We start from the raw sequence: 24,334 nt of genomic DNA on the forward strand, positions 1-24,334 counted from the left end.
GTTGCCCCGACTGGCCTCAAACTTGGTAATCCTCTTGGCCCAGATCCATATATTTTCTTGCATAGGCTACTGTTACCCTCATATTTTCAAAACACTCCAGTTTTCTCCTTTATTTCTCAAAATTCTGGCTGAAAGGATTATTATTACTTTTTTTTTTTGTCCCCTCCTTTTCTTTGAACTTTGCTGGTTCATATCCTGTCCTATCTTAAGCACTTGTATGGGAGACGGATGAGTGCCTGCCCTGTCCACAGCATTGAGAAGCAGTGCTGTTCCAAAGTAGCAGGTGTTCCCTCCCTATGGCCCAATCTGTCTCTAGAGGAAAAGCAGGCACAGCTCTCTGGAAATGGAATTGGATGTGAACAGTTGTTGAGTCTTAAGGGCTTGTGGCATTATAGTCAATCAGCTATTTTATGGCATCTTTTGTTAAAGCTGTGGTTCAAAGCAGTAACAGGTGAGATCTCAGTTATATTTAGATTGAAACTGTACACAATAGAGTCTTGGGTTACAAGAGAAATCTTACATGATCCTAACTAAGCCATGTGAAGGATTTGTGTCATGCATGAATTGCTTTAAAAAACAAAAAGCCTTAACATCTGACAAATGTGTATTCAGCCCTTAAGCTGAACGAGGCCCACAGGGTGTTTACATTAAAAAAAAATAAGTTGCTGATATATAAACAATATTTCAATAAATATGGAAACTTTTGGTTTATGTAGAAAACCGGAAGTTTGATAATACTTGAGCTAAAGAATGAGTATCGGCCACCTCTTTTAAGTACTTGGGAGATTGAATCCTTATGCCTTTTCTCCTCATTGAACATTCTGTTCTCTGGCTCTAGAGGCTGGTATCCACCACCCCTGCTGTATGGTGCCACATAAAATTATCAGTCTACAGGCAATAGAATATGCTGGTCCTGAGTAGCGATAAGTTTTACCCAGATCCTGATTGTGGAATCTAATTATAGTTGGTTCTTGTGAATGTATGAAAAGCAAAGGATCATCCTTATAAATAAGTAAATGAAAACTTGAATGTGTTTCCTAAATGAACATAATATTTACAAAGAAGAGAGAGGACATTTTCTAGTAAGTGTTAGCTAGGAATGGTCACCTCAGGTACATTTTATTTCCAGGTATCTTTACTTGAGGGATAACAGTAATCAGAACAGAGTAGGAGGAAGGTCTTTTTTGTATGGATAAGATGACTGTGTTCCTGCAGCTTGGACACTGACTGCTGCGATGAAATTGGATCTCCTGAGCATTTCTTCCAAGGACAAATTTGGGTAATAAGCCATGTAGAAGGCCAGAGCTCCCACAAAGCTGTCACCAGCACCCTGTAATGAAAAACACAGTTGTGAAGATAAGCATGTAGTCAACCTGTTGCCCACACTGTATAGTTTAAAAACGTAATTTTAGAATAGTTTTAGATTTATAGAAAAGGGACAAGGACAGTGGCGTTTCCATATATCCCGCACACAGACCTGTTAGTATCTTAATGTGGTACATTTATCACAATGATGAAATGGTACTGATATATTAACTGAACTCTATTAGGATTGTGTTTTTGCTTCATATCCTTATTCTGTTGCAGGATCCCATTTAGTTGTCATGTTAGACTCCTATGGGCTGACAGTTTCTTAGGTGGTTTGATGACTTGGATAGTTTTGAGGACTGATTAGGTTTTGTAGAATTTGTCTCATTGGGATTTGTGTATTTTTTCCTCATGGTCAGGCTGTGGCTATAGTTTTGGAAGGAAGACCACAAGAGTAAAGTGTCATTCTCATCGTATCAAGGGTAGATACTGTCAATATGGCTTACCACTGATGATGCTAACTTTCATCACTGGGCCAAGGTTTTGCCACTGTAGTCACTTTGCTCTCTCTCATTATACTTTTTTTTCTCTCCCTTTCTTCCTTCCCTTCTTCCTTTGTTTCTTTTTGTCTGAACTGAGAATCAAATCCAGCTTTGGCTAAGTTGCTGAGGCTGGCCTCGAACTTGCAATCCTTCTGCCTCAGCCTCTCCAGTTGCTGGGATTACAGTCATGTGCCACCACACCCGGCTTAAAACAATTTAGATGTTACATGATATTACTTGAAAAATTATTCTGGTATTCAACAGATTCAGGGGGCACTTTCCAGTTTTCCCATTTGCTAGTTCTTTAGACCCAAGAGTTTTCATGACAAATCCCGAGGCTGTTCTTCAGCCTTTACAAAGAGCCTTGATTGGCGTGAGATTGTTTTAGTTGCAGCTGAAGTATTCAATGAGCTATGTGCCCAGCACAGTGATGGGTACTAGAAAAGAAGCAAAATCCACTGTGGATCAAACACTAAACAGTGGCAGAGCTTATAAATGCAGTTGGATTTTAAGAAAGGATTTGAATAAAGCCTCCCTGAAGGGAGTCCTTATAGAATGAACCAGATTTCTAGAGAGAAGGCAGGCCTTGAAGAACAAAGACCCCAGAGGCGGAAGGAACAGAGTGAGCTCAGGGAGTGGCTTTAAGGAGAACCACATTTCCCTTTGTTTACATAAAGCAGTCAATATTACACTTGCCAAGGAGTCATAGCAAAGCTTACATAAGTGTTTCCTGCGTGCCTCAGTGCTGCACAGTGTTCACCACTCTTGTCTGAAGGATGCAATGAAAAAAGATATGATTCCTAACTGACCTCCATTTCAGCATAGCAGTAGACATGAGAAAGGTCTGAAACCAGAGGAACTCTGAGCTGCATGGAGGATATATTATGAAATACCATTAGAAAGTCTTTGACCTACAAGAGATGGACAACACTACAAGATATGAATAGGAGTGGCAAACTCTTAAGATTCTAAGACTTTATTTCTCCTCCTTAAATTATACACAACTAAATTCCAGGTAGTCAAAAGGTTAGATATAAAAAATAAAACAGTAAAAATAATAAGATGAAAGTTTAGGTGAGTATTTGTATAACTCTAGGAAGCAAGGCCACAAGTAAACTAGTAAACCCCAAAATTCATAACAAAAAAAGGGAAGTATTTTAAATTAAAAATTATATGTCCTAAGACACTAAATAAAGTCAGAGGTACAAAAGCACAAATTTGATGAAAATTCTTCCAATACACATGACATCTCTAATGGTCAAAGAACACCTTTCAACTGCTTGCAAAAAGATACAGACATGCAGATTCAGAAAAGGAAATGTAAACAGTAAACAATAAACACATGAAAATGTGCTCAATGATTAGGAAATGTGTACACCCTTTAATTTGGCAATCCTGCTTTGGGGACTCTCCAGCAGAAGTAAAAACTCCTGTATTTTGGGCATAATTAGGGGTATATGTACAAATATGCTTATTGCTGCACTGTTTTCCAAGGAAATCACTGGAAATAGTCAATGAAACAGGAGAATGGATGAACAGACTAGTAGATTTTTAATTTGGAAAAGTATGCAATTATTAATAAGAAAATGTCAGCAATTTGGAGAAATGTCCTTTAGTTAAGCCAAAAAAGATATTTGAGCATAAAAGATATTTTCCCATGGAGGGAAAAAAAAGAAGGAAAAAAGTAAAAAAAAAAAAAAAAAAAAAGTCTTATGAGTATGTATGTATTTAAGAATATAGAGAATGAGGACAAATATGTATCAAATTATTGTATTTTTTTCTTATTTGCAAGGTATGGGGGCAGTATTTTTCCCCTTTATATTGTTTGTTATAAGCTTGTACATTTTTCAAAAAATTTTAATAAAAATGTTTAATGACTAGGTAAGCCATGCCTCTGTGCCTCCCTCACCTTGACCTTTCAGCCTGATCAGAGAAGAGCACAGGGCCGAGGGGAAACATTCTAGCATCATGGACAGGAATTAGATTTAAATATTTAAAACTAATTGTTAGATAATGGGATATTTATTTGGCTACAGAAAGTTTAAAAATGTATAATACCACATGTTCTCACTCATTTGTGGATATGAGTAAGTCAATCTTGTAGAAGAAAGGAATGGAATAAGTGGTCACTAGGGACTGGAAGGGCAGTGGGGAGGAGAGATGGATAGAAGTTCAGTAGGGGTTCAAACAACAGAATGGAGGAATTACTTCAGGTTCTTCTTTGGCATAGTGGGGTAACTAATCATTAAAACAATATATATTTCAAAATGACTAGAAGAGTATCACATTCCCCAGCCATAACAATGATGCATAGTGGAAGACAAGGCAAGCTTATTACCCTGATTTGACTGTTACACATTAGGTACATGTATTGAATCACTATAAAATATCCCATAAAGATGTGAAAATGTTATGTCTCAATAAATCAGATTTTTTTTTCTTTTTTTGGAGTGTACCAGGGATTGAACTCAGGGGCACTCAACCACTAAGCTACATCTCCAGTCCTATTTTGTATTTTATTTAGAGACAGGTTCTCATTGAGTTGCTTAGTGCCTCACTTTTGCTGAGGCTGGCTTTGAACTTGTGATCCTCCTGCCTCAGCCTTCTGAGCAGCAGGGATTACATGTGTGCGCCACTGCGCCTGGCTCAGAATAATTTTTTTAAAAGTTAAAAAAAAAAATTACATCAGTATCTGAAACCATTCTGTATAAAACATTCAATTGCTTTTCACTATTGCTAATGCCAAGGAAGCATAGTGTTTAGTGGAGGTGTATGTGCTGCAAGCATCTTTAGACAACAAGGATTTTTACAACTTGATTTCCCTTCATTCTCAGTGCTACACAGTGCTGATATAAACTGCAAAGATAAATTCTTCCTGTCTTAAAAATGAGGGGTTTTCCCACAAAGAAACTCTAGACTAGATGTTTTTACTGGAGAGTTCTTGCAAACATTTAAGCACAAAATAATATAAATTCTATGCAAACTTTCAGAAAATAGAAGAGTCAAGGGAATATTTCCCAAGTCATTTTATGAGGCCAGCATTATTACTGTGATACCAAAATCAGACAATGGCATTGCAAGAAAAAAGAAAAAAAAACCAAACAAACAAAAAACCAGATCAATATCCCTAATGAACAGAAATGCAGAATCTTAATTTTTTTTGGCAAAATGAAAAAAAAAGTATGTGTGTATATAGATAGATATAGACATATATGTACTTATATGTCTCTATATAACTATATGTAACACATTATTATCAAGTAAAATTTATCCAAGGAATGCAAAATTGATTTTTGTTTGTATGTGGTGCTGAGGATCGAACCCGGGCCCCACGCATGCCAGGCGAGCGCGCTACCACTTGAGCCACATCCCCAGCCCTGCAAAATTGATTTTTAAAAAGTCAATATAATTCAATATATTAAAAAATTAAGAGTAGACAAGGCATGTGACAAAATTCTACATTCATTCATGAAGATAATTCAGGAAATTTAGAATAGAAGGTATAACTTGATATTCTTGACAGCACTTATGAAAACCTACAGTAGATCATATTTCATGAGAAAGACTTGAGTTTTTTTCTCCTTCATATTGGAAAAATTCCAAGATGTCTGTTCTCACTACTTCTACTGATGTTATACTGTATTCCCTAGGCAGTGCAAAAAGACAAGGAAAAAAGGTGTACAGACTGGAAAGAAAGAAGCAAAACTTTTTTTTTTTTTTTTTTTTTTTTAAGATGGCATAGTGACCTATGTAGAAATCCTAAGAAATCCAGTTAAAAAGGTACTAAAAATAGTCAGTTTAACAAGGTAACAGGGTACAAGGTGAATATAAAAAGTCAATTCTGTTTCTGTATAGTGCACAATAGATCAAAATTCTCAAAACTACCATTTACAATAGCATAAAATATGAAGCATTTAGGACTTAATATAAATGAATATGTGCAAGATAGAGAAATTAGAGAAAATTTAAATGAATGGTGAGAGATTCAAGGATTGGAAAATCATGGATTTAATAGATCAGAAAGCCTGGGGGTGGAGCCCAGAAGCCTGTGTTAACTAACAAGCCATCCACACAATTCTGACCTCTCTGCTCAAGTTTGAGAAACTCCGGTTTAGAAGACATGGATTGTTATTAAGATGTCAGTTCTGCTCAAATTGATCTATAAGTTCAACACGGTTCCAAAATAATTCCAACTGACAATTGTTAGAAGTTGAAAAACTGATTTGAAAATTTATATGGAAATGCAAAGGACCTAGAAGAGTCAATGTTGAAAAAGAACAAAGTTGGAGAATGTAACACTGATTTCAAAACTTAACAGAATCTACAGTAATCAGATAGTGATATATTAATGTAAGGACAGACATGTTGATCACTTTGACCAGAATCAAATATATCCACAGATTATTTGATCAGTTTATTTTCAACAAAGGTTTCAAGGTAATTGAATAGAGGAAAGGACAGTCTTTTCAACAAATGGTGCTGGAATAAATACATACCTACATATAAAAACACAAACTACTCAAAATGAATCCATAGACCTAATGAGTAAACAACAAAACTTCTAGAAGAAAACAGGACACAATCTTTGTGACTTTGTGTTAGGCAGATTTCTTAGAAAACCAAAATACAAAAAAAATTAAAAAATGATAACTAAAAGATAAAAAAAGTTTGAGAACCTGTTTCATATGAAAGGAGACTAAAACAACAAAGACAATTAAATGTAACATATAATCTTTGATGGGATCTTGGAAAAAAAATCTGAAGAATACAATTGGGACATTATGGGATTATGCACATAAGATCATTTCAGTGTTAAATTTCCTAAATTTGATAACCACATTGTGGTGCTGTTATGTTCTTGTCCTTGGGAGATATATCCTGAAGTATTAAGAGGTAAAGAGTCATGATGTCCACAATTTACTCTCAAATGGTTCATCAAAAAAAAAAGTGTGTTTATATATTTTGAAAGACAGTAATAAAATAAATGTGGCAAAATGCTAACAACTAGTGAAACTTGGTTAAGAGTATCTGGGATTACTGCAACTTTTCAAGTTTTATCTTTTAAAATGAAAAACTATTAAAGAATAAAGAACTAAAAGAATCATCATCAGTCATTCTTTGTGAATTTGCAAATGGGCTAATTTTTGTCTCTGAATGATTTCTCTCTTTTTAAAGACCATGTGCATATCTGCTACAAGTCAGTGTGAAACGAACTGAGAAACCTCCTGCTCATTTGGGACTAGCCCATCTCACAGAGGAGTCTCCTCTGCAACTCAGGACCAGGCAGTGGCACCCACCTGCAAGTTGAGGGGACTGAGAAGAACACTTCCTGCTGTGACAGTGGATGCAGAAAAATGAGATTAGAGCTATTAGTGGCAAGTACAGCTGTGATGGTAGGAACATGCCAGGACTACAGCTAGTTTCTTTTGTTTTTTACCAAAAAAATGGAGGTGAGGCAACCCCCATGTGTTAAACTCTTAGGAGAGATCAGACATCTTGTCTCTATCTTTCCTTGATGAATCCTTGGAGTTACAATGCCTTATCAATACTGCACATTCAGTTAATTCTTGCTGAGGAATTACTCCTAGTTGCCTGGTCTTGACCTCACCAGAACTGAAATGCAGGGGGTTCCATGTTTTTTTCACAAAGAGGCAGCAGTTGGACCATGAAATTTCCAAACACAAAGATGTAGAGTGGCACCTGGTTGACGGGGCCATCAGGTCAAAAACATGAAGGCCCATCTGAAAAGCCCCATTATATCTAATAATGGAAAAGCTCCTTGAAACTGAATCATGAAAGGAATCGAAAAGTCCTTCTACTCCTTGCAGAGGAGTGGAAGGTAGGTAACTTTTACTCTTTGCTCTGTAGTAGGAAGCAACCTAGGTGGTGTGTGTGTTTGTGTGTGTGTAACTTCATTTCTTCTTTATGACAGTCCCACTTCCCCTGAAATGACACTAAATTATTTGTCCAGGATCACATCAGCTAGTTAATGGCAGAGCTGCAACCTGCATCCAGACCCAGCTGACTCCATGCTCTGTTAATATTATACCACCTGTAAATGTTTGTTGGAGGCAGGCAGCAGGGAGGAAGGACTAAGGGAAGGAATCACCAATCTCTTTAAGTATCTTGCATCTCTTAATATTTCTCAGGATCCTGAATACCTTGTTCTGTGTGTTTTTTGTACAGGTCTGTGACATGAGACAGTTTGAAAACTCTCTGTCCCCTGTGTCTCTCCCACTGCCTTTCCCAGTGCTTTGAGTTGACCTGACATAGTGGTTCTAGTTCCTCCATGTGTTCTTCCCAAGATCTCTTCCAAGGTGGCCCAGCTTGAACCACATGTTACTTTTCTGTTAGTGAAAATGGAGGTTAGGTTGTCATGGCCCAGAGTTCCTTGATAGTCCCATTGTTGAATCTATTTATACCACAAGGCTTTCGAGTGCTATTGATTCACATCTTCAGTATAACTATTTTTATACATTGGTATGATTTTTTAAAATGGAAAGTGCTTTAAAAGTGGAAGCTGTATTGTATCACTGTGATTTTCTTGTAAGTAAAGTACTTTCCAATCAATCATTCTTGGAATAATGGAACGGTTCTCATTGATACAACATGATGGTTTTAACCTTTTACTGAAAATTATTTTTGTGCCAAAAGGGGTAATGGCATAATCCATTTTCTTTCAAACAATTAACTATGTGGCTACTATTCATCACCTTCTCAGAATGATTTCCTCTTAAGGAAGAGCTGCTCTCACAGAATGGATGTGGCATTCTGAAATCCTTGCTTTCCTGAGGCCTTCATACTCCTGGGTTCTGAGAAGCTCTGATCTGTGGTACCCATGCAGGCACCTGGAAAGGACAGCAAAACATGCCCCATGGCATGCCAAGCCATCTAGTGGGGTGAGTGGAGAGGCGGGTTGAGGCAGTCACCAGCAATGGTGGGGCAGGGATGACACTCAGGAGCAGCTGGAGAGATGACTCCAAGGGTAGAAGCTAAGAGATGGGAGCTCCTAAGGATAGCACCCCAAAGCCAGGGTGTGGGGTTAGGTGGGTGTCCTCTGCTGCTAGCCCCCAAGATAGTGTTACCATGGAGATAGGACATTGTCCTGCCCTTTCTTCTTCCCCCTATTAGACTATCAGTGCCCACCTCCCTATTCCCCCTCATTGCCCCTTGCCTTTCTGGGGCCCTTGTCTATGACCATGGTCTGAGCTCTCACTAAACGGACCATCCCTTCTTATCACTCAGGGCTTGGCTCTCAGGTGAAAGAGAGAAGCATACTGGTGCTCTGTGGAGCTGGGCAGTAAATGCTTGAAAATAGTGGAATGTGCTACCTAGCATGGCATGCCCACGTGGTAGTCCAACTCCCAGTGGTCTGCGGTGGCTCTTTTTTCTGAGGCCCTACTCAGTCAGGCTCTCCTCTGGGTGCTTCCCATGTTATTACCTTTATTTTTCACAAGGACTCTGTGAGAGGAAGAATTGTGGTGAATGGTTCTGCCAAGTGGCACTATAGGAGGGTACCCAGCTGAGGGGGTGAGCGTGTGCCTGTGGGACATGCTTTGCTCCCCAAGCTGTGAGCCTACACAGGAGTGTCTTCTGATGGGTACAAAGTGCTATGGAGGCCAGCAGCACCCCTGTGGGGTCTTTATATTAAAGGCAAGAAATGAAATCCAAGGTAAAACAAACTGTCCAGTGTAAAAGAAAAGGTAGTAAATGGCAGTCAAGATTTGTACCAATGTCATCTGTGAAAGTCCAGCAACAGAGCAGGCGGGAAAGCTATTTTGAGGATAAGAGATTGGGATTTTGGGCTACTGATCAATTTTTCTCTCTTCCTCACTTCCTCTCTTTCCTCACTTCCATGCCTAAAGCCTTTTCAATGTTTCTCGTCTTTCTTAGGATAAAATTTTAGTTCCTTAACATGGCACACATAGCTCCCTGAACCACTTTTCCAGTTCCACTTCTTACTTCCTATTCACTTGTGGGTCTTTGTTCATGGAGATGGCTCCACACACTCTTCCCTGGACTAACTCCTATACTTGATTTCTAAGACTCAGGCATTAGCTTAATCATTACATATTTATTACTTGGCACTGTGTTTTTGCTGATCCCACCAGTCTAGGTTAGTTACCCATTTCCATGTTCTCTGCCCTCCTCTCCAAAGGTAGGAAAACAGACAGTCTTCATCACCTCCACATCCCGAGACCCACTGCCATCCAGCCCATGGCTGAAATACGTGCTGACTGAATTAGACACTGTCAGGAAGGATGCCAAGTGATCAGATGAGAAGCACACTCTGTCCCAAGAATGCCCTGTAGGAGGGAGGGCAAAGGACAGGCTTGTGAAAGTCCTGGTTGGCCAATTCCAGTTGATAGAAACTGGATGAGTTGGAAGGAATGATGGGCATCAAGGGTAGCTGGGAAAAACCCCATGTGATGAAAATCCCCAAGGTGAGATGGTGTCAGGCGGCACAACAGACCCCAGACGATCTTGCAGGAGTGATGTCATCGCCCAGGCTTCACTTGTTAGGAATCTGAGCCCACGCGGCATGATTCAGAGCCCACACTGCCAAGGGACCCTCACAGTTAAAGCCCGTGCATTCCTCCCTGATGTCTTCACACATTCCATTTGACAAGCAGACACCACTTTCTTTTCTTTTAAGAACCTCTCCCTGCACAAAGCGATTCAGAGCCTGCACTGCGGGCCATGGATTGCTCAGCCAGCCTTGTGGTTTTAGAAGTCAGAGGAAAGCAAATGATGAAACATGACTAAATCCCAAGCCAACACACTGTTTTTTCTTTAAAAAGGATCTTGCAAGGGGTTCAGGAAACAGGGAGAGAGTGAATGTAAACTGCCAGGGTCTCTGGTACCTTCCACCACCATGCTGGAGCCTTGGATCCCACCTAGAGGGTCAGCCTTGCTGTCTACACTGGGTTTGGGTTAAAATTTCCTGAGGAAAGAACAGTTCATGGAGGGTTATGTCAATTGCTGCCATAGCTCACCCTTAGGCTACTCTGGTGGCCAGTCCTGCTCTGATATGGTGTCCAAATTCTAAGAAGGGTGTCTGCCTTGTTTCTGGGTGCAGGAGGCTGAGGCATGATTATCTTGATTGGGCCTGAAAAGTAAAAGTCACTCTTTGTCCTCAAAGGGTTCATTCCTCACTGGCAAGAGGTATGGGAGTCATGAACCTTGAGGAGGTGGCAGAGAAAGAGCTTTTAAATCCTGTTTCTGTCCCTTTTTGTTAGCTCTGTCATATTAAGAATGGCTGATTTGGGCGGCCTGGGTTGTGGCTCAGTGGTAGAGCGCTTGCCTACCACTGGTGAGGCACTTGGTTGGATCCCTGGCACCACATAAAATAAGAATGGCAGATTCCCTGCAGTGAAGTCCCCCTGTTATTTATTATTATTATTTTTTAACGAGGTGCTAGGGATCAAACCCAGTGCCTTATGCGTGCTAGGCAAGTGCTCTACCACAGAGTCACAACCCCTGCCCTGTCATTTTTAGTTCTATCCACACAACTGGGAAGATATTTTCTCAACTGGAACAATGTTGCAGATGGTTTAAGGACAGACAGACCTGGTTTAAGTCCTGATTTTACCACTTGCCAGCTGTGTGACCTCTGGCAGGTTACTCAACCTTTCTGTATCTGTTTATCAGTACAATGTACCTTAGAGGGCTGCTGTAAATACTGAATTAGATAATTATGTCAAAGGGCCCAGCACAGAGCCAGTGTGCAACAGGGGTGGGGTAGACTAGGTGGTACCATCTCAGAGGCCCCTTACTTTGCTCACAGTTTTAGAGTGAAGGCCTAGGTCTGAAGGGGCCAGACAGGGTTCTAAGGAACACAGGGGCTACGATCCTAGGACACCATCTGAAGGATCCTAGGGCAAGGGGACTGGCTTTCTGTTCCTGGCTTGGAGGAGAACAAGGGTGGCCAGGGAGAAGCGGAAGACAGTATCCTGTAGCCTTTGATTATAAGGGAGGCCAGACTCCTGAGAGGTCCATCAGTGGTCCTCTGTATGTGCTTGGATCTCTGAAATCCATTCCCTTATAGGCCAGGGGACATACTCTGGGGACCTTAGAGGTTGTGAGGAGGAGACTGAAGTCATGTAAGGTAAAAAGTATAAAGGTTCCTTTAGTCAGCGTGAGACTGGGGAAGCCTGGGAAGTTCTTGCTTTCGTTTGGGGACAAGGAGCAGAGAGTGAGCAAAGAGAGGCTCTGAGCAGAGGCACAGAGCTGGGTTGGGTGGGGCTGGGGACTGCCTGGGAGGGGGGTCACCCTCTGCCAGGAGCCCTGCACCTGCCCTGCCCTGTTCTCTACTGTCAGGCTGAGGGCTAACACCCAGGGAGGGGTGGTGCTGAGCCCTGAGGGTCACAGGCAGGCTGAAGGGATGGTGTGAAATCAATGTGATTTTGGAGGGAGATTCTTCTAGCAGTACTGGAACCTGAGGTCAGGGCTTATCCCGGTTAGTGATGGACATCAGGCTATCTGATCCACCTTTTCCATGTGACCAGCCTCACCACTCACCCCAGGGGTGAGCAGGAAGGCCCTGCCTACTAAGGCCTTTATTTCATCAAGGGTGTGCATTTTCAATTGAGGCCACATCTCCAAGGGGGCAGAAATCGGTAAGAGGGTGAAAAATTTTTTTAGTTATTACAATAATTTGTGGCTTTCAAAGAGTCACAGTATACAGCTGTATGTGCATGCCTCTGTGTGTGTGTGTGTGTGTGTGTGTGGTATCTGTGGTATTAATATTTATGGGGGAAGAAAGAGGGCAATTGGAAAAAAATCTTAAAAGGCTCTTTGGGGTTGGAGTGGGATAATAATGGTAAAAAAAAAGAGGGGGGGCTAGGAAATACTGAAGTAGGGTCTCTTGTTCCAAAGAATTGTCAGTGGCCCAGTCAGGTCTTCTGGCACACAAAGAGGTCCTAACCAGCAAGCTCTGTGTTGCAAGGCATACAGGGCAGGTGCTAGTAGCCCTTGCTTTCTTTCCACTGAGCCTGTAGTTCCCACATCTCCCAATCAATTCTTCTCCTCTTTGCCTCAGTTTATAGTCTCCACCTCCCTGGGCAAGGCCCAAGCCCCAGTGTGAGGAATTTAGCAAGAAGATGAAGACCAGGGTGGCTGAGTACCCTCCCAAGGCAGGAAAGGGCAGAGGTTGCCTCCTGTGCAGATATGACAGAGGGTTCGCTGGTGAACAGACAGGCGACGCTGCTTACACAAGAGCCCAGTTCCACAGCTCACACCTGAATCTGTCCGTCTTATCAGCATGTATTTATCTCATAAAGATGAGATCACATCCTTCCCCAACCTCCACCTTCCCAAACCAGCATAGTTTATGACCATCAAGCTGGACAGTGAGAATCCAGATTTCATATCATTATTGTGTAAGTGCTGCTGATTTTCATTCTAAATAAATCTGTAGGGAATATGACAAACTATTATGTCACAATGTCCATGACTTTGCCTTCTACTGTCAGCCACTTTAATTTATGATAGTTAAATTTCAATTATTAGGCTGAGATAGTCCATTTTTAAAAGTATTCTAATTTGGGCTGGGGATGTGGCTCAAGCGGTAGCGCGCTCACCTAGCATGCGTGCGGCCTGGGTTCGATCCTCAGCACCACATACAAACAAAGATGTTGTGTCCGCCAAAAAAAACAAAACCTAAAAAATAAATATTAAAAAAATTCTTTCTCTGTCTCTCTCTTTTTAAAAAAAAGTATTTTAATTAATAGAGTAAACATTCTCTGACTTGATATATTTTAAATAATCAGTATTTCAAATTAATCAAGTATGAAATATGCAGCAATGTTTTGGTATTATTTTCATTTGTCTTTTCAGTACGCATAATTTTTTTTCCTTGCTATACAATTTACTGGTTATTAGGTTTTTTGTTATTGTTGCTGCCAGTTCCAGGGATTGAACCCACAGCCTTGTGCATGCCAAACACATGCTGTACCACTGAGCTACATCCCCAGCTCCCTCCAAAAAGACAGGTTGGAGATATAATTCAGACCATACAAGTCATCCGCTTAAAGCATACAATTCGGTGTTTTTAGTACAGTCACAGGGTTGAGCAACCATCACCACAATCTATTTTAGAAATTTTCATCCCCCCTAAAAGAAACCTCATGGTCCTTCATTCTTCCCTCTACTCCCAGCCTAGCAACCACTAATCTACCTGTTGTCTCTACAGAGTTGTTAAATAGACATACATTTTTGAGTAAAATCATTTCATATTTTAATTCTAGAGTTAACCAATAGCATACTATGCCACAATTAACCAATAATTTAACCCTAATTAACCAATTATATTCATACCTAATCTCTTGATTTTAGCTGGCACTTTGTGTGAAAAGTGAAGCTGATACTGGCCCAGTGGGAACTGCTCCGTGTTACTGAAACTTCATTCCTAATAAGCACCGAGGCAACAGGCTTAGCTTCCTTCTTGCTCAGAAGTGTTCACCAAAGTTTTCAAATTAAATTATAAATGCATCAGGAGCTTGCTGTTTAACAATTCCTATGGTGAAATTGTTTGTAAAAGCTAATCTCTGAGGTAAAAATCAACCCACATTCTTCCCTGACACATTAACTGGTCTGGTTTATAAATCTCAGTTCTATAGATTTGGTTGGCCCGAGGATTTTCTTTTCAGTTTTCTGTAATGATTAATGTGTAGCAATAAACTTCCTTCTTAAAGGTCAAGATTCCCTTGAACAGCCCTGTAGTAGATGGTTTCTGGAGAGACCATTCCAGGGCTGCTATGAGCCATGTATTGGGCACGAGAGCCTCAGCATTCACACAACACTGTCTGCCCTCACTGATCCTCAGAGCTTTCCTGAGACTCAGAGAAAACAACATGTCTGATCATGGCTATATTTCCTAGCCTCTTGCAGTCACTACTCAGGCAAAGGTTTTCTCTCAACTGCTGAGCTGAAATGGCCGAATCTGAGACCCATCATGTCCAGGACACTATGGAGACAGAAAGGTGGATCTGGCTGACAGGCCTTTTCCCACTCACATCCTTGAATGTGATGCTGGCACCACAGAATACTGCCTGCAGAGTGATTTGACTTTCACGTTTACAGAGCACTTTCTGGTTTACCGGGCATGTTTGCAGATGTGATTCAATTTGAATCTCATTACAATCCTGTGAGGTAGAAGGGTGAATCTTTCATTTTCCAGATGAGAAATCAAGTGTAAGAAATGGCTTGAAGACATGGTGAGATGGCACAATTAGGGTGCCTTTGGTGGAAGCACAGTCCCATTAACTGTCCTCTGGGGAGGCCATAAACATGTCTTCCATCTTTGCCAAAAAATATTTTGAAACTTTTTTGGAATACTATCAAAAATTGTAGCATATCTTTGAAAATCCTTCCTGGAAGCAAACATATCTTCTAAACCAGAGTTTCTCAAACTTGAGCAGAGAGGTCAGAATTGCGTGGATAGCTTGTTAGTTAACACAGGCTTCTGGGCTCCACTCCCAGCCTTTCTGATCTATTAAATCTAATGTGGGGCCCAGGAATTGCACTTCTAATGAATTCTCAGGTGATACAGATGCTGCTATTCTGGGGTGTCAGGGGCCACACTTTGAGAACCACTCTCCAGAGTAATTTATTTCTGGAAAGACTGAATCACTTGAAACCAAGTCTAGTGATGTAGAATCAAGCTAGGGAGTCCACCACTGACCCCAAACAATAGGCAACTGTAAGGAGCAAAACTAGCCCTGGTGGAAACCTGAATAAGGAGCTTCAAACAGGTTCTGAACAAAGGCAGCTGGATAGAACTAAATGTGAAGCTCCCGGGACTGCTTTACAGGGAAGGACACTGGTGGATTCGTGCCAAAGGGTTCCTGTGAACCATACACAACAGTACATTGTTCATATCTATTTTTGATTTTCCAGCTTTGGAAAAAGACACCATGGAAGCGACACATTAGAGAATCAGTATCCAGGGGAATCAACAGCTCATGACAGCAGATAAGCAGGCAGAGGTCCTTCCTCGACTGCAAACATGAAGGGAGTGGAGCATGACGGGAAACCAACTCTTTTCTCCCCTGGCTTTTGCTGTTGTGATTAAGAATGGAACCAGTGAAAAAGTTCAAATTCAGATGCCATTGATAAACATGTAACATTTTATGGGGAAAAAATCCCAGTGGAAAAGAAAAAAATGAAATACATTAATACTTAGGCTGGGAGAAAGTCAATCTTTCATGTCACAGCAGGGAAATAAGAGGCGGAGGAATGCCTAAATATTGGTTCTATTTTAATTTCAACTCTACATTACATTAAACTCTCCTTGTACTCCTCTTTAATTTACAGCAAATGCTGACACAAATTGGTGTGCCTTTTCTTCTTTGACATCAGTATTCCTCTTGAATTATGTATTTCTATCCAGAATGAGGTTTATGGGGCTAAAGTATTCTTTCATTTAGATAGATGAGAACAGAGAAGGATCAATGGGAGGTCAAGTGTAAAATCAAAGTAAGGTGGGGCTGAGGTATGTTCAGGGCACCATTTCACTGCCCACAGAGACTGTAAGTGGTATTAAAAATGACAGTGGCCTTTCCATTTTCAATATATTGATTAAATTTCAACTACTGTAGAACAAGAAAAACTCTGCCAACCTTCATCCCAGAGCTTCCAGATTCTCATGTATTAGTGCCCTACTAGTATTTAGTAACCATTTGCAAGAGTACAGGTAATCACAATAATCGCCCCACTGGGATTTAATCTAAAATTGAAACAAAGACAAAAAAACTTCCTGTTGGATACAGTGTGTTTGGCCACCTCACACTTCACACATGGGGCACGTGGCTGTGGTGTTGACTGCATCAGAGATCTGGCCCCACTGTTGGTGAAATGGCTCCTGATCCAAGTTAGCCAATGGTTCATACTGACAGAGGCCATTTGCTGGCTCCATCTGGGCCTGCCTATGTCCACTCAGGTCCACTCTCAGCTTCATCAGCTGGTGATGGCCTCTGAGCTGGTCAGTCACACCAGCACTGATGTAGAGTGTTGTGATGAAGCTGTTTTGAGCTAACACTTGAATCCTAACGACTTCATAAAAAGGCAGACGCACTGTCTCCTATCACTGAATGATATGCAAAGCAGACATGCCTGAGTCAACTCCTTTCTTCACTTCATTTCCCCTCAGCCAAGCCTGGGTTCCCCACTGTAAGCCATCCTCAGTTATCTCTGAGTCCTCCCTCCATTTAAAAATTCCACCCATCACCCACTCTATTCCAGGAATAGGAACTGAGGAAAAGCTGTTTACATGCTGCCTGATAATTTTAAAAAGGAGCATTTCATGTTTTACTTACAATTATATTAGCAATGTAAAAACCTCCCTGTCAATAAAACATTAAAGCTGAAACGGGCTATGCCCAGCAACTGTGTCATGATGTCACTTCCTCACTGGTTCATTCCTAGTTGGGCCAGTGGTTGGCCAGCTCAAAGAACATTTGTGGGACACTGTGAACCTGGAGTGGGTAGGCCACACATACTCTGCCTCCTCAGGTTCCCAGGCAGGGCCTGAGTGGCAGTGCTGGCAGGCGCTGCCCTCAGCCACAGCCCTTACTCTCTGCTGTATGGCTAGCCATAGAGGAAGATGGCCCCTGGAGACTGAAAACTGTCTCAAACCCCCATTCTGCCCAAAATGTCTGTGGCGGATTAATTTATTCTATAATTAATGAAAGAGAAATGGAATCTTGAGTATGAGCTAAAAATGGAATAAAAAAGGGCCCATTCTTCAGGCAACATTAATGAAAGCTTTGTGTATAAATAACTTAATATATCGGTGAATAAATGGCACTTAAAACTAAAAGGTCTGTTAGTGATTCACTTGTTCTAAAGACTGGCCTTGCCTTCTGTGGTCAGCAATCTTTTTTCTTTGTGACTCCACTCTTTAGACAGAAAATAGTTAATCCCATATGATTTAGTATCTTACAAGATTTGCTAGAACATCTTCTGCCAAATGTTCATCTTTTAACAGCTGCTTTTTAATTTCAGTGAGAGGTACTTGAAATACAATCATTGTTTTCTGTGAAAATTCCATGCTAGATAATATAAAGCTACAGATTATTAAACAGCAAAGGCATTTGATAACATTAGCACCAACCGCAGGTTCCACTTCTGCTGATGCACAGAGTTTTGAGTAATTAGTCATTGCACAATATTGTATTTATATCCTTTTCTGCTTGAGCTGTTAGGCCACAAAATCAGCAGGCAGTTGCTATTATAAAAGGGTTCTTTGGGTTATTATTAATGTTTCTGCTTTCTTAAAGTTGCTGCTTCACTCTTGGGTCTGGAGCCAGGTCCACACTGTGAAAATGAAGGAAGGAACTGAGCAATTGTTCTGTGACTCTAACTGTCCTGAAAGTTGATGTGGGTGATTTACAGCAAACTGTATGCCTTGGCTGGCACACCTGGTATTTTTATCTACACAACCCAAATTCATCACATGCTGGCCAATCTGTCACTTCATCGGGAAGGAAGCATAGTTACGTGAGGCCATGTTTCTATTGACAGTAAGCTAGCATCTAAAGCGTGTGTGGTACGGCACAGTATCTGAACTGCGTCACACTGCAAAAGCTTCCTTCAAATGTTATCACTTTATGTATGTATGTATGTATGTATGTATGTATTTATTTATTTATTTGCTTGCTTGCTTGCTTGCACTGGGGATTGAACTGAGGGATGCTGAACCACTGAGCCACATCCCTAGCCCTTTTGTAATTTTAGGCCTTTAGGTCCTTGCTAAGTTTCTGAGGCTGGCTTTGAACTCAATCCTCCTGTCTCAGCCTTCCCAACCTCGGGGGTTACAGGTGTGTGCCACCATGCCTAGATTGTTACTTACTTGAAATGAAAGCTATATTTCTGCTCCAAATTCTTGTCTGTTATGCAGATGAGTGATTCCCCCAAATGGGGAGGCATGTATATATATATGCCCAGTGGAAAGGCATGTGGAAATTGCCTGAGATTTTTATCTTTTGTAAAATATATGGGTATCTCCCTGTGCTACCTGCAACCACTGATGATACTCACAATGGAAACAGTGGTTCAGGAGGCTGAGACAGGAGGATCATGAGTTCAAAGCCAGCCTCAGCAAAAGCAAGGCTGCCAAGCAACTCAGTGAGACCCTATCTGTAAATAAAATACAAAATATGGCTGGGGATGTGACTTAGTGTTTGAGTGTCCCTGACTTCAATCCCTGGTACCCACTTCCTCTCCTCAGCCCCCCCAAAACAAAAACGTGGAAAAACACTGAGACTGCCAGAATATTTATTTGTTTTTTAAATTTTTTTTAGTTGTACATAACACAATACCTTTATTTTATTTATTTATTTTTATGTGGTGCTGAGGATGGAACCCAGGGCCTCACACGTGCAAGGCAAGCGCTCTACCACTGAGCCCCATCCCAGCCCCCAGAATGTTTGTTTTGAACATGAAATGACCACCTAACTTAGTCTCCCTCCTCCCACTTTTTTTTTTTTAAAGGAAATGAACTACTGTGCATCTTCTAAATTCTTAAGAGCTCTCATACCCTCTGCTCAACATGCCCATTGCCGCTTCTCCAGTCTAGGCTGCCATCATTTCCTACCCAGATCAATACTGAAGCCTCTGGCCTGTTTTCCCTGCCTCCAGTCTCATAATTTCCAATTTCTTCTTTATGCTACAGCCACATTAATCTTTATATGAAGTTTAAGTAGGACCCAATCTATCCCCTGCTTAAAATCTTCAGTGGTTCCCCCTGCCCTTAGAAGAAAGCATTAACCCCTAGTGTGGAGGATGTGTGGAGTGAAGGCTTCACAACCCATCCCTGTCCCCTCTCCACCTCACCCTTCTGCATTTAAAAAAATTTTTTTTTTAGTTGTTGGTGGAACTTTATTTTATTCATTTATTTATATTCAGTGCTGACACTCAAACCCAGTGAGTCACACATGCGAGTCAAGTGCACTACCACTGAGCCACAACCACCACAGCTCCTGCATTTTTTTCTTGTATCCTGAACTCATTCCAGTTAGAGCTCCTCCTACCTTCCAGGTGTGTGATGAGCTGCTACCACTCTTCCCGGCTACCCCCTACCAAGCTGCCTCTGGCATATCCCTCTGCCCACCCCTTCCTTTCCCCTCTCAAGCAGCTTCCCTGGGCTACCACAGCACCCAGGGGCATCCCCGCCTCTGCACTTCTCATTCTGACCCTGTGGGCTGCATAGTCTTCTAGGTTCCAAGCTCTCTGTGGCCAGGGGCTATCTTACTACACCTGTTACACCAGCCTGTGTCCCACGTGTGGCGTGCAGAAATTTCAAAGTGAGCCGAATAAATGGGTTCATAGTAGGAGCTCATCACCAGATTGCCATACTTTCCTATAGAGGAACTTCTCATTTCATACCCCCCACCAACCCTTTTCCTTTTCTTTTATTTCTTTTCTCTCTGTTCGCATTACTGGGAATTGAACCCAGTGCCTGGCACATGTCAGGCAAGTGCTCTACCATTGAGCTACAGGCCCAGCCCTTATTTTAAGAGTCTTGCTAAATTGCCTAAGCTGGTCTTAACTTACAATCTTCCTGCCTCAGTATCTTGAGGAAGTTTCCATTTCTTTTTTTTTATTTTTTTTTTAATCTGTTTGATGAATTTTTTTTATTAGTTACACATGGCAATACAATGATCTTGACAATTCATACATTTGAATCAAATGGAGTATAATTTCTCATTTTTCTGATTGTACAAGTTGCAGAATCACATTGGTTATACAGTCACCTATAAACATACAGCAATAATAATGCCTATTTTATTCTGCTGCCCTTCCTATCCCCCCTTCCCCTCCCATCACATCTCTCTACCCAATCTAATGTGACACACTTCTTTTTTTTCCCTTTTTTAAAAAAATATATATTTTTAGTTATAGATGGACAAATACCTCTGTTTTGTTTATTTATTTCTATGTGGTGCTGAGGATCGAACCCAGGGCCCCTGCATGTGCTAGGCGAATGCTCTACTGCTGAGCCACAACCTCAGGAAGTTTCCATTTCTTAAAGAACTGTTTCCAGCTCTAGAGGCACATTTTGTTAAATGAATCCTGGAACTCCCATAATGCTCTGAGAATAAGATGACAGGCAGCCCAAGAATCCTGTCTGTGGTCATTGGATGCGATGAGACCCCACTTAACCTCCTCTTTCAAGCAACGTTGTGGCCTAGAGACCTGAAAACCCTCCAGATGCCCAGGATGAAACAGAAACCTCATCACTGTAACTATGCCTAACTAGAGGATTTTTCCAGAATCCAAAACCAAATATGGAACCAAGAGGCAGAAAGCTAAGTGCATGAACTATGGCTGTCCTGGGGGGTTGTGGTCTTTATAATCTTAAGGCTTGGGTTTTAATGCTCATGGACAGACAGAGGTGGGTTTCAAGCAGAGTGAGATGCTACAGTCAAGGTTCCTACAGAAGCTGGTTCTTTGGGACTAGTGAGGCAAGCAGTAAATATATGTATTTGAAGCAAATTATAGTCACTTATAATGAGGTCTAAATGATTAGATTTCTAAATTCTAACACTAAAAGTTAATACAGAGAAGGACAAATAGAGAAGGAGGATTTTTCTAACTAGGAACAGGAAAGTTATTTAGTAGTTATAAACATAGTCTTTCTTTTTTCCAGTTTTGGTTTGTTTTGACCAAGAGAAGAAAGGAATATAAAGATTTTAATTTTTAGAGAATCTCTCAGGGAAGATATACTCTGGACTCCTTTTATTCCCAAATCAAATACCCTTTTCAGGGGTGGACCATTGTATAAAGCACTTTTCTTTATATATTTTGAAAGGAATAGAAGTAGTACGAGGAAAGCAAGAGAGACTCGCTTTAAAGATTTAAGCTTTTAACTCTATTCCACTGTATTCTGTGCACATACAAACCACCACAAACACACACACAAGGTATTTGTGCCACTAACAGGTCATTCAAACACAGCACATGTCATCAGGACAATTAACACACAAAGTGCACGTCACCAGCCTACAACCTGCACCGCTAGGTTCATACAAAGGGCAGGCTGATGTCCAGCAGGCTGTGAGCCACATACCATTCTTCCATTCCCTTGCCTACTTCCACCAGCAGTGATGGGCACTGGGGCCAAGGGGACAGTTGGATTCCAGGTAATTTTCTCATCTCCTCATAGTTTCAGGTTTCCCCAGGAGACACCCACTCTGTGGAAGACACTTGGAAGACCTACAGCAGAGTCCTGCAGGTCTGTCTCGGGAAGACCACTTGAGCAGCCTAGGAAAACAGGCAAGGAGCTGACCAAAGGCTCACTGCCACGCTGTCACACTGAGAAGTGGGGCTGAGGTGTAGGGTGCGAAGAAAAAAAGCCCGATCATGGATGAGCAAGCAAGCTCTGCCACATCATGCCTTCCCTTCCTGTTGGGCAGAGGGACTACTTCCTGCCCAGGCCCAACTCTTATCTAGATTCAGATGTTTCTCTCTTGACTTTTGCTAAGGCTTAAATTATTGTTCCTTCCCTTCCATGCCCCCTTCTCCATGGCCACACACTACCTTTAGTTTTATGTCATATCTGAGTCTGGAAGTAGGACCAGTGCCCACATCTCTTCAGGGAGCCCTAGAATGTAGGGTACTGGGGACCTGTAAATGCATATCCAGTCCTGGGGGACAGTACTTTGGGAAAACAGAAAAAAAAATACCCTCACATTTGGCCTTGGTTCAATTCTTCCAAGTGAAGATGACATTTCTGGTAAGCAATTACAATTAGATTTTTAGAGCCCTGGGTTTTCAACTGATCACATGCAGGAATAAGAAAGATAATTTCAAATATTGAATTCTGCCTGATTAGCTAATAAATGAGGTGATGTGCTGATGTGGAAGTAATGTAATAGAGCCAGCACGGCCCCCTGGGCATGGCAGATGTCTTGTGCCTTGTCTATCGCCTCCTTGGCAATTACCTTGTCCTCCACCCTTTCTTTACAGTCAGTGAACTTCTCTTTGCCTTCTTCATCTTTTCTGGCAGCCAGTGTGTGCAGAGTTCGCACAGAGTTTTATGATATTATTCCCAGGGCTGGGAGGGCTATTCCAGAACCTCAGTTGAGTTTTCTTTGTTCTCTGATGCCAAGTTCAGAGGTGTCATTCATTTTCGCTAACTTCTTCTTCTTCTTTTGGCCTGGCCTTTATAAAACTGCAGGTAAAACAATCTGAAGATATGTTTTCAAATGGAAAATGGGGGAGAATTACTTCATTTTCAAATCACTTAAAAAGAGTGTTTGTACCTCAGATTCTTCTTTCTCTAGGCATCTTAAATGTGGAATGTGAGGAATGTAAACAGCCCTGAAGATTCTAATCCACTGAGAAAACTGAAAAGTGACTCTTGTGCTCAGACTAGTTATTTTCCCAGAAGGAAATAGAACTCTTTCTTTATTTACAGAGAGCCATTATTGTAGACTAAGCATTGTTTTCAGCACTGAATTTCCCCAAAAGACTCTCCAGGCTAGGCTTTGAGGATGGGTAAGAGTTTGCTAGACAGGGCAGTGTGAGTATCCCCCCCGCCCCCCTCCCCCAATTAGAAAGCTAGTTTGGAAATGTTAAAAAAGAGGAATCACATTGTCACTAGGCTTTATAGTTAGCAGTTCAGGTTCCTAATTAAAGAAGTTTAGTGAAAAGATTATTTGATTATAGTCTTTCAAAGTAGTGTCTCTCTCTCTCATCCAGTGACAAGAATGAATGGAGGGGCTGGGGCTCACAAGTAGAGGGCTTCCCTAGCAAGCTTAAAGCCCTGGGTTTGACCCCCAGCACCACAAACAATTAAAATACATAAATAAAACAAATGAGTCCTGGGCCGGGGTTGTGGCTCAGGGGTAGAGCGCTTGCCAAGCACGTGTGAGGTCCTGGGTTTGATCCTCAGCACCACAGAAAAATAAATAAATAAAATAAAGGTATTGTGTCCAACTACCACTGAAAAAATTAATATTTAACAAAACAAAACAAAAACCAAATGAGTCCTGTCATCCATTGATGTACCTAATTAAAAAAAAAAAAAAAAAAGAGAGAGAAAACAAATGGATGTGAATTGTGCCAGAGTCTTTGCTCTCTGGAATGGGCACAATCCTGCCACACCACTCCCAGGTATTCCAGCCCTTTCCCTGTGGAGAGAGAGGCTGGAGTGGAATGGTGATGGGACCTGAGTGTTCTCTGGCTCAGGTAATGTCCATTCTGCCAGACAGTGGGTGGAGCAAGTTCCTGGTACAAGTTATCTAGTAACTCCAAATGGTCCACATAAAATAAATAATGAGATATCGCAAGACACACTGATGAGCTAACATTTACTGAGTGCTTACGTGAGCCAGGCACTGTTCTCAGGGTATGCGTGGATTATTTAAGTGAGTTCACAGGGTACCGTACAAAGTAAGCAAGGCCTTTTCAAGATCTGGCAGCTTCTGAAGATCTAGAGAAAAGGAGCAATTATAGAAGCCTGTATCATGACAAGTGAC

The 24,334-nt window shown here is 41.3% G+C and overlaps 1 protein-coding gene across 5 annotated transcripts in view; it reads right to left on the reverse strand.

Annotated features, from left to right (window-relative positions):
• Positions 1-1,087: 1,087 nt before the first annotated feature.
• Rbks (ribokinase) overlaps positions 1,088-24,334 on the reverse strand; it is an 86,853-nt gene continuing 63,606 nt past the window's right edge. For 2 of the 5 annotated variants that reach the window (XR_009226560.1, XR_009226559.1), the window contains 2 exons: positions 14,169-24,288; positions 1,090-1,330 (listed from right to left, as the gene is read on the reverse strand). Coding sequence is in view for 3 of the 5 variants with exons in the window: in XM_046441534.2 (XP_046297490.1) it covers positions 1,157-1,330; positions 10,847-10,959; positions 13,433-13,511 (366 nt within the window). In the remaining 2 variants the exon portion in view is untranslated. Of the gene's footprint in view, positions 1,331-10,846; positions 10,960-13,432; positions 13,512-14,168; positions 24,289-24,334 lie in introns of all 5 variants that reach the window. The other 3 variants (XM_046441534.2, XM_046441538.2, XM_046441535.2) reach the window with 3 other exon arrangements.

The sequence above is a fragment of the Marmota monax genome, unplaced genomic scaffold (assembly GCF_021218885.2).
Source record: "Marmota monax isolate L192 unplaced genomic scaffold, Marmota_monax_Labrador192_F-V1.1 WCK01_AAM20220418_F8-fsc00010, whole genome shotgun sequence".
Lineage (NCBI taxonomy): Eukaryota > Metazoa > Chordata > Mammalia > Rodentia > Sciuridae > Marmota > Marmota monax.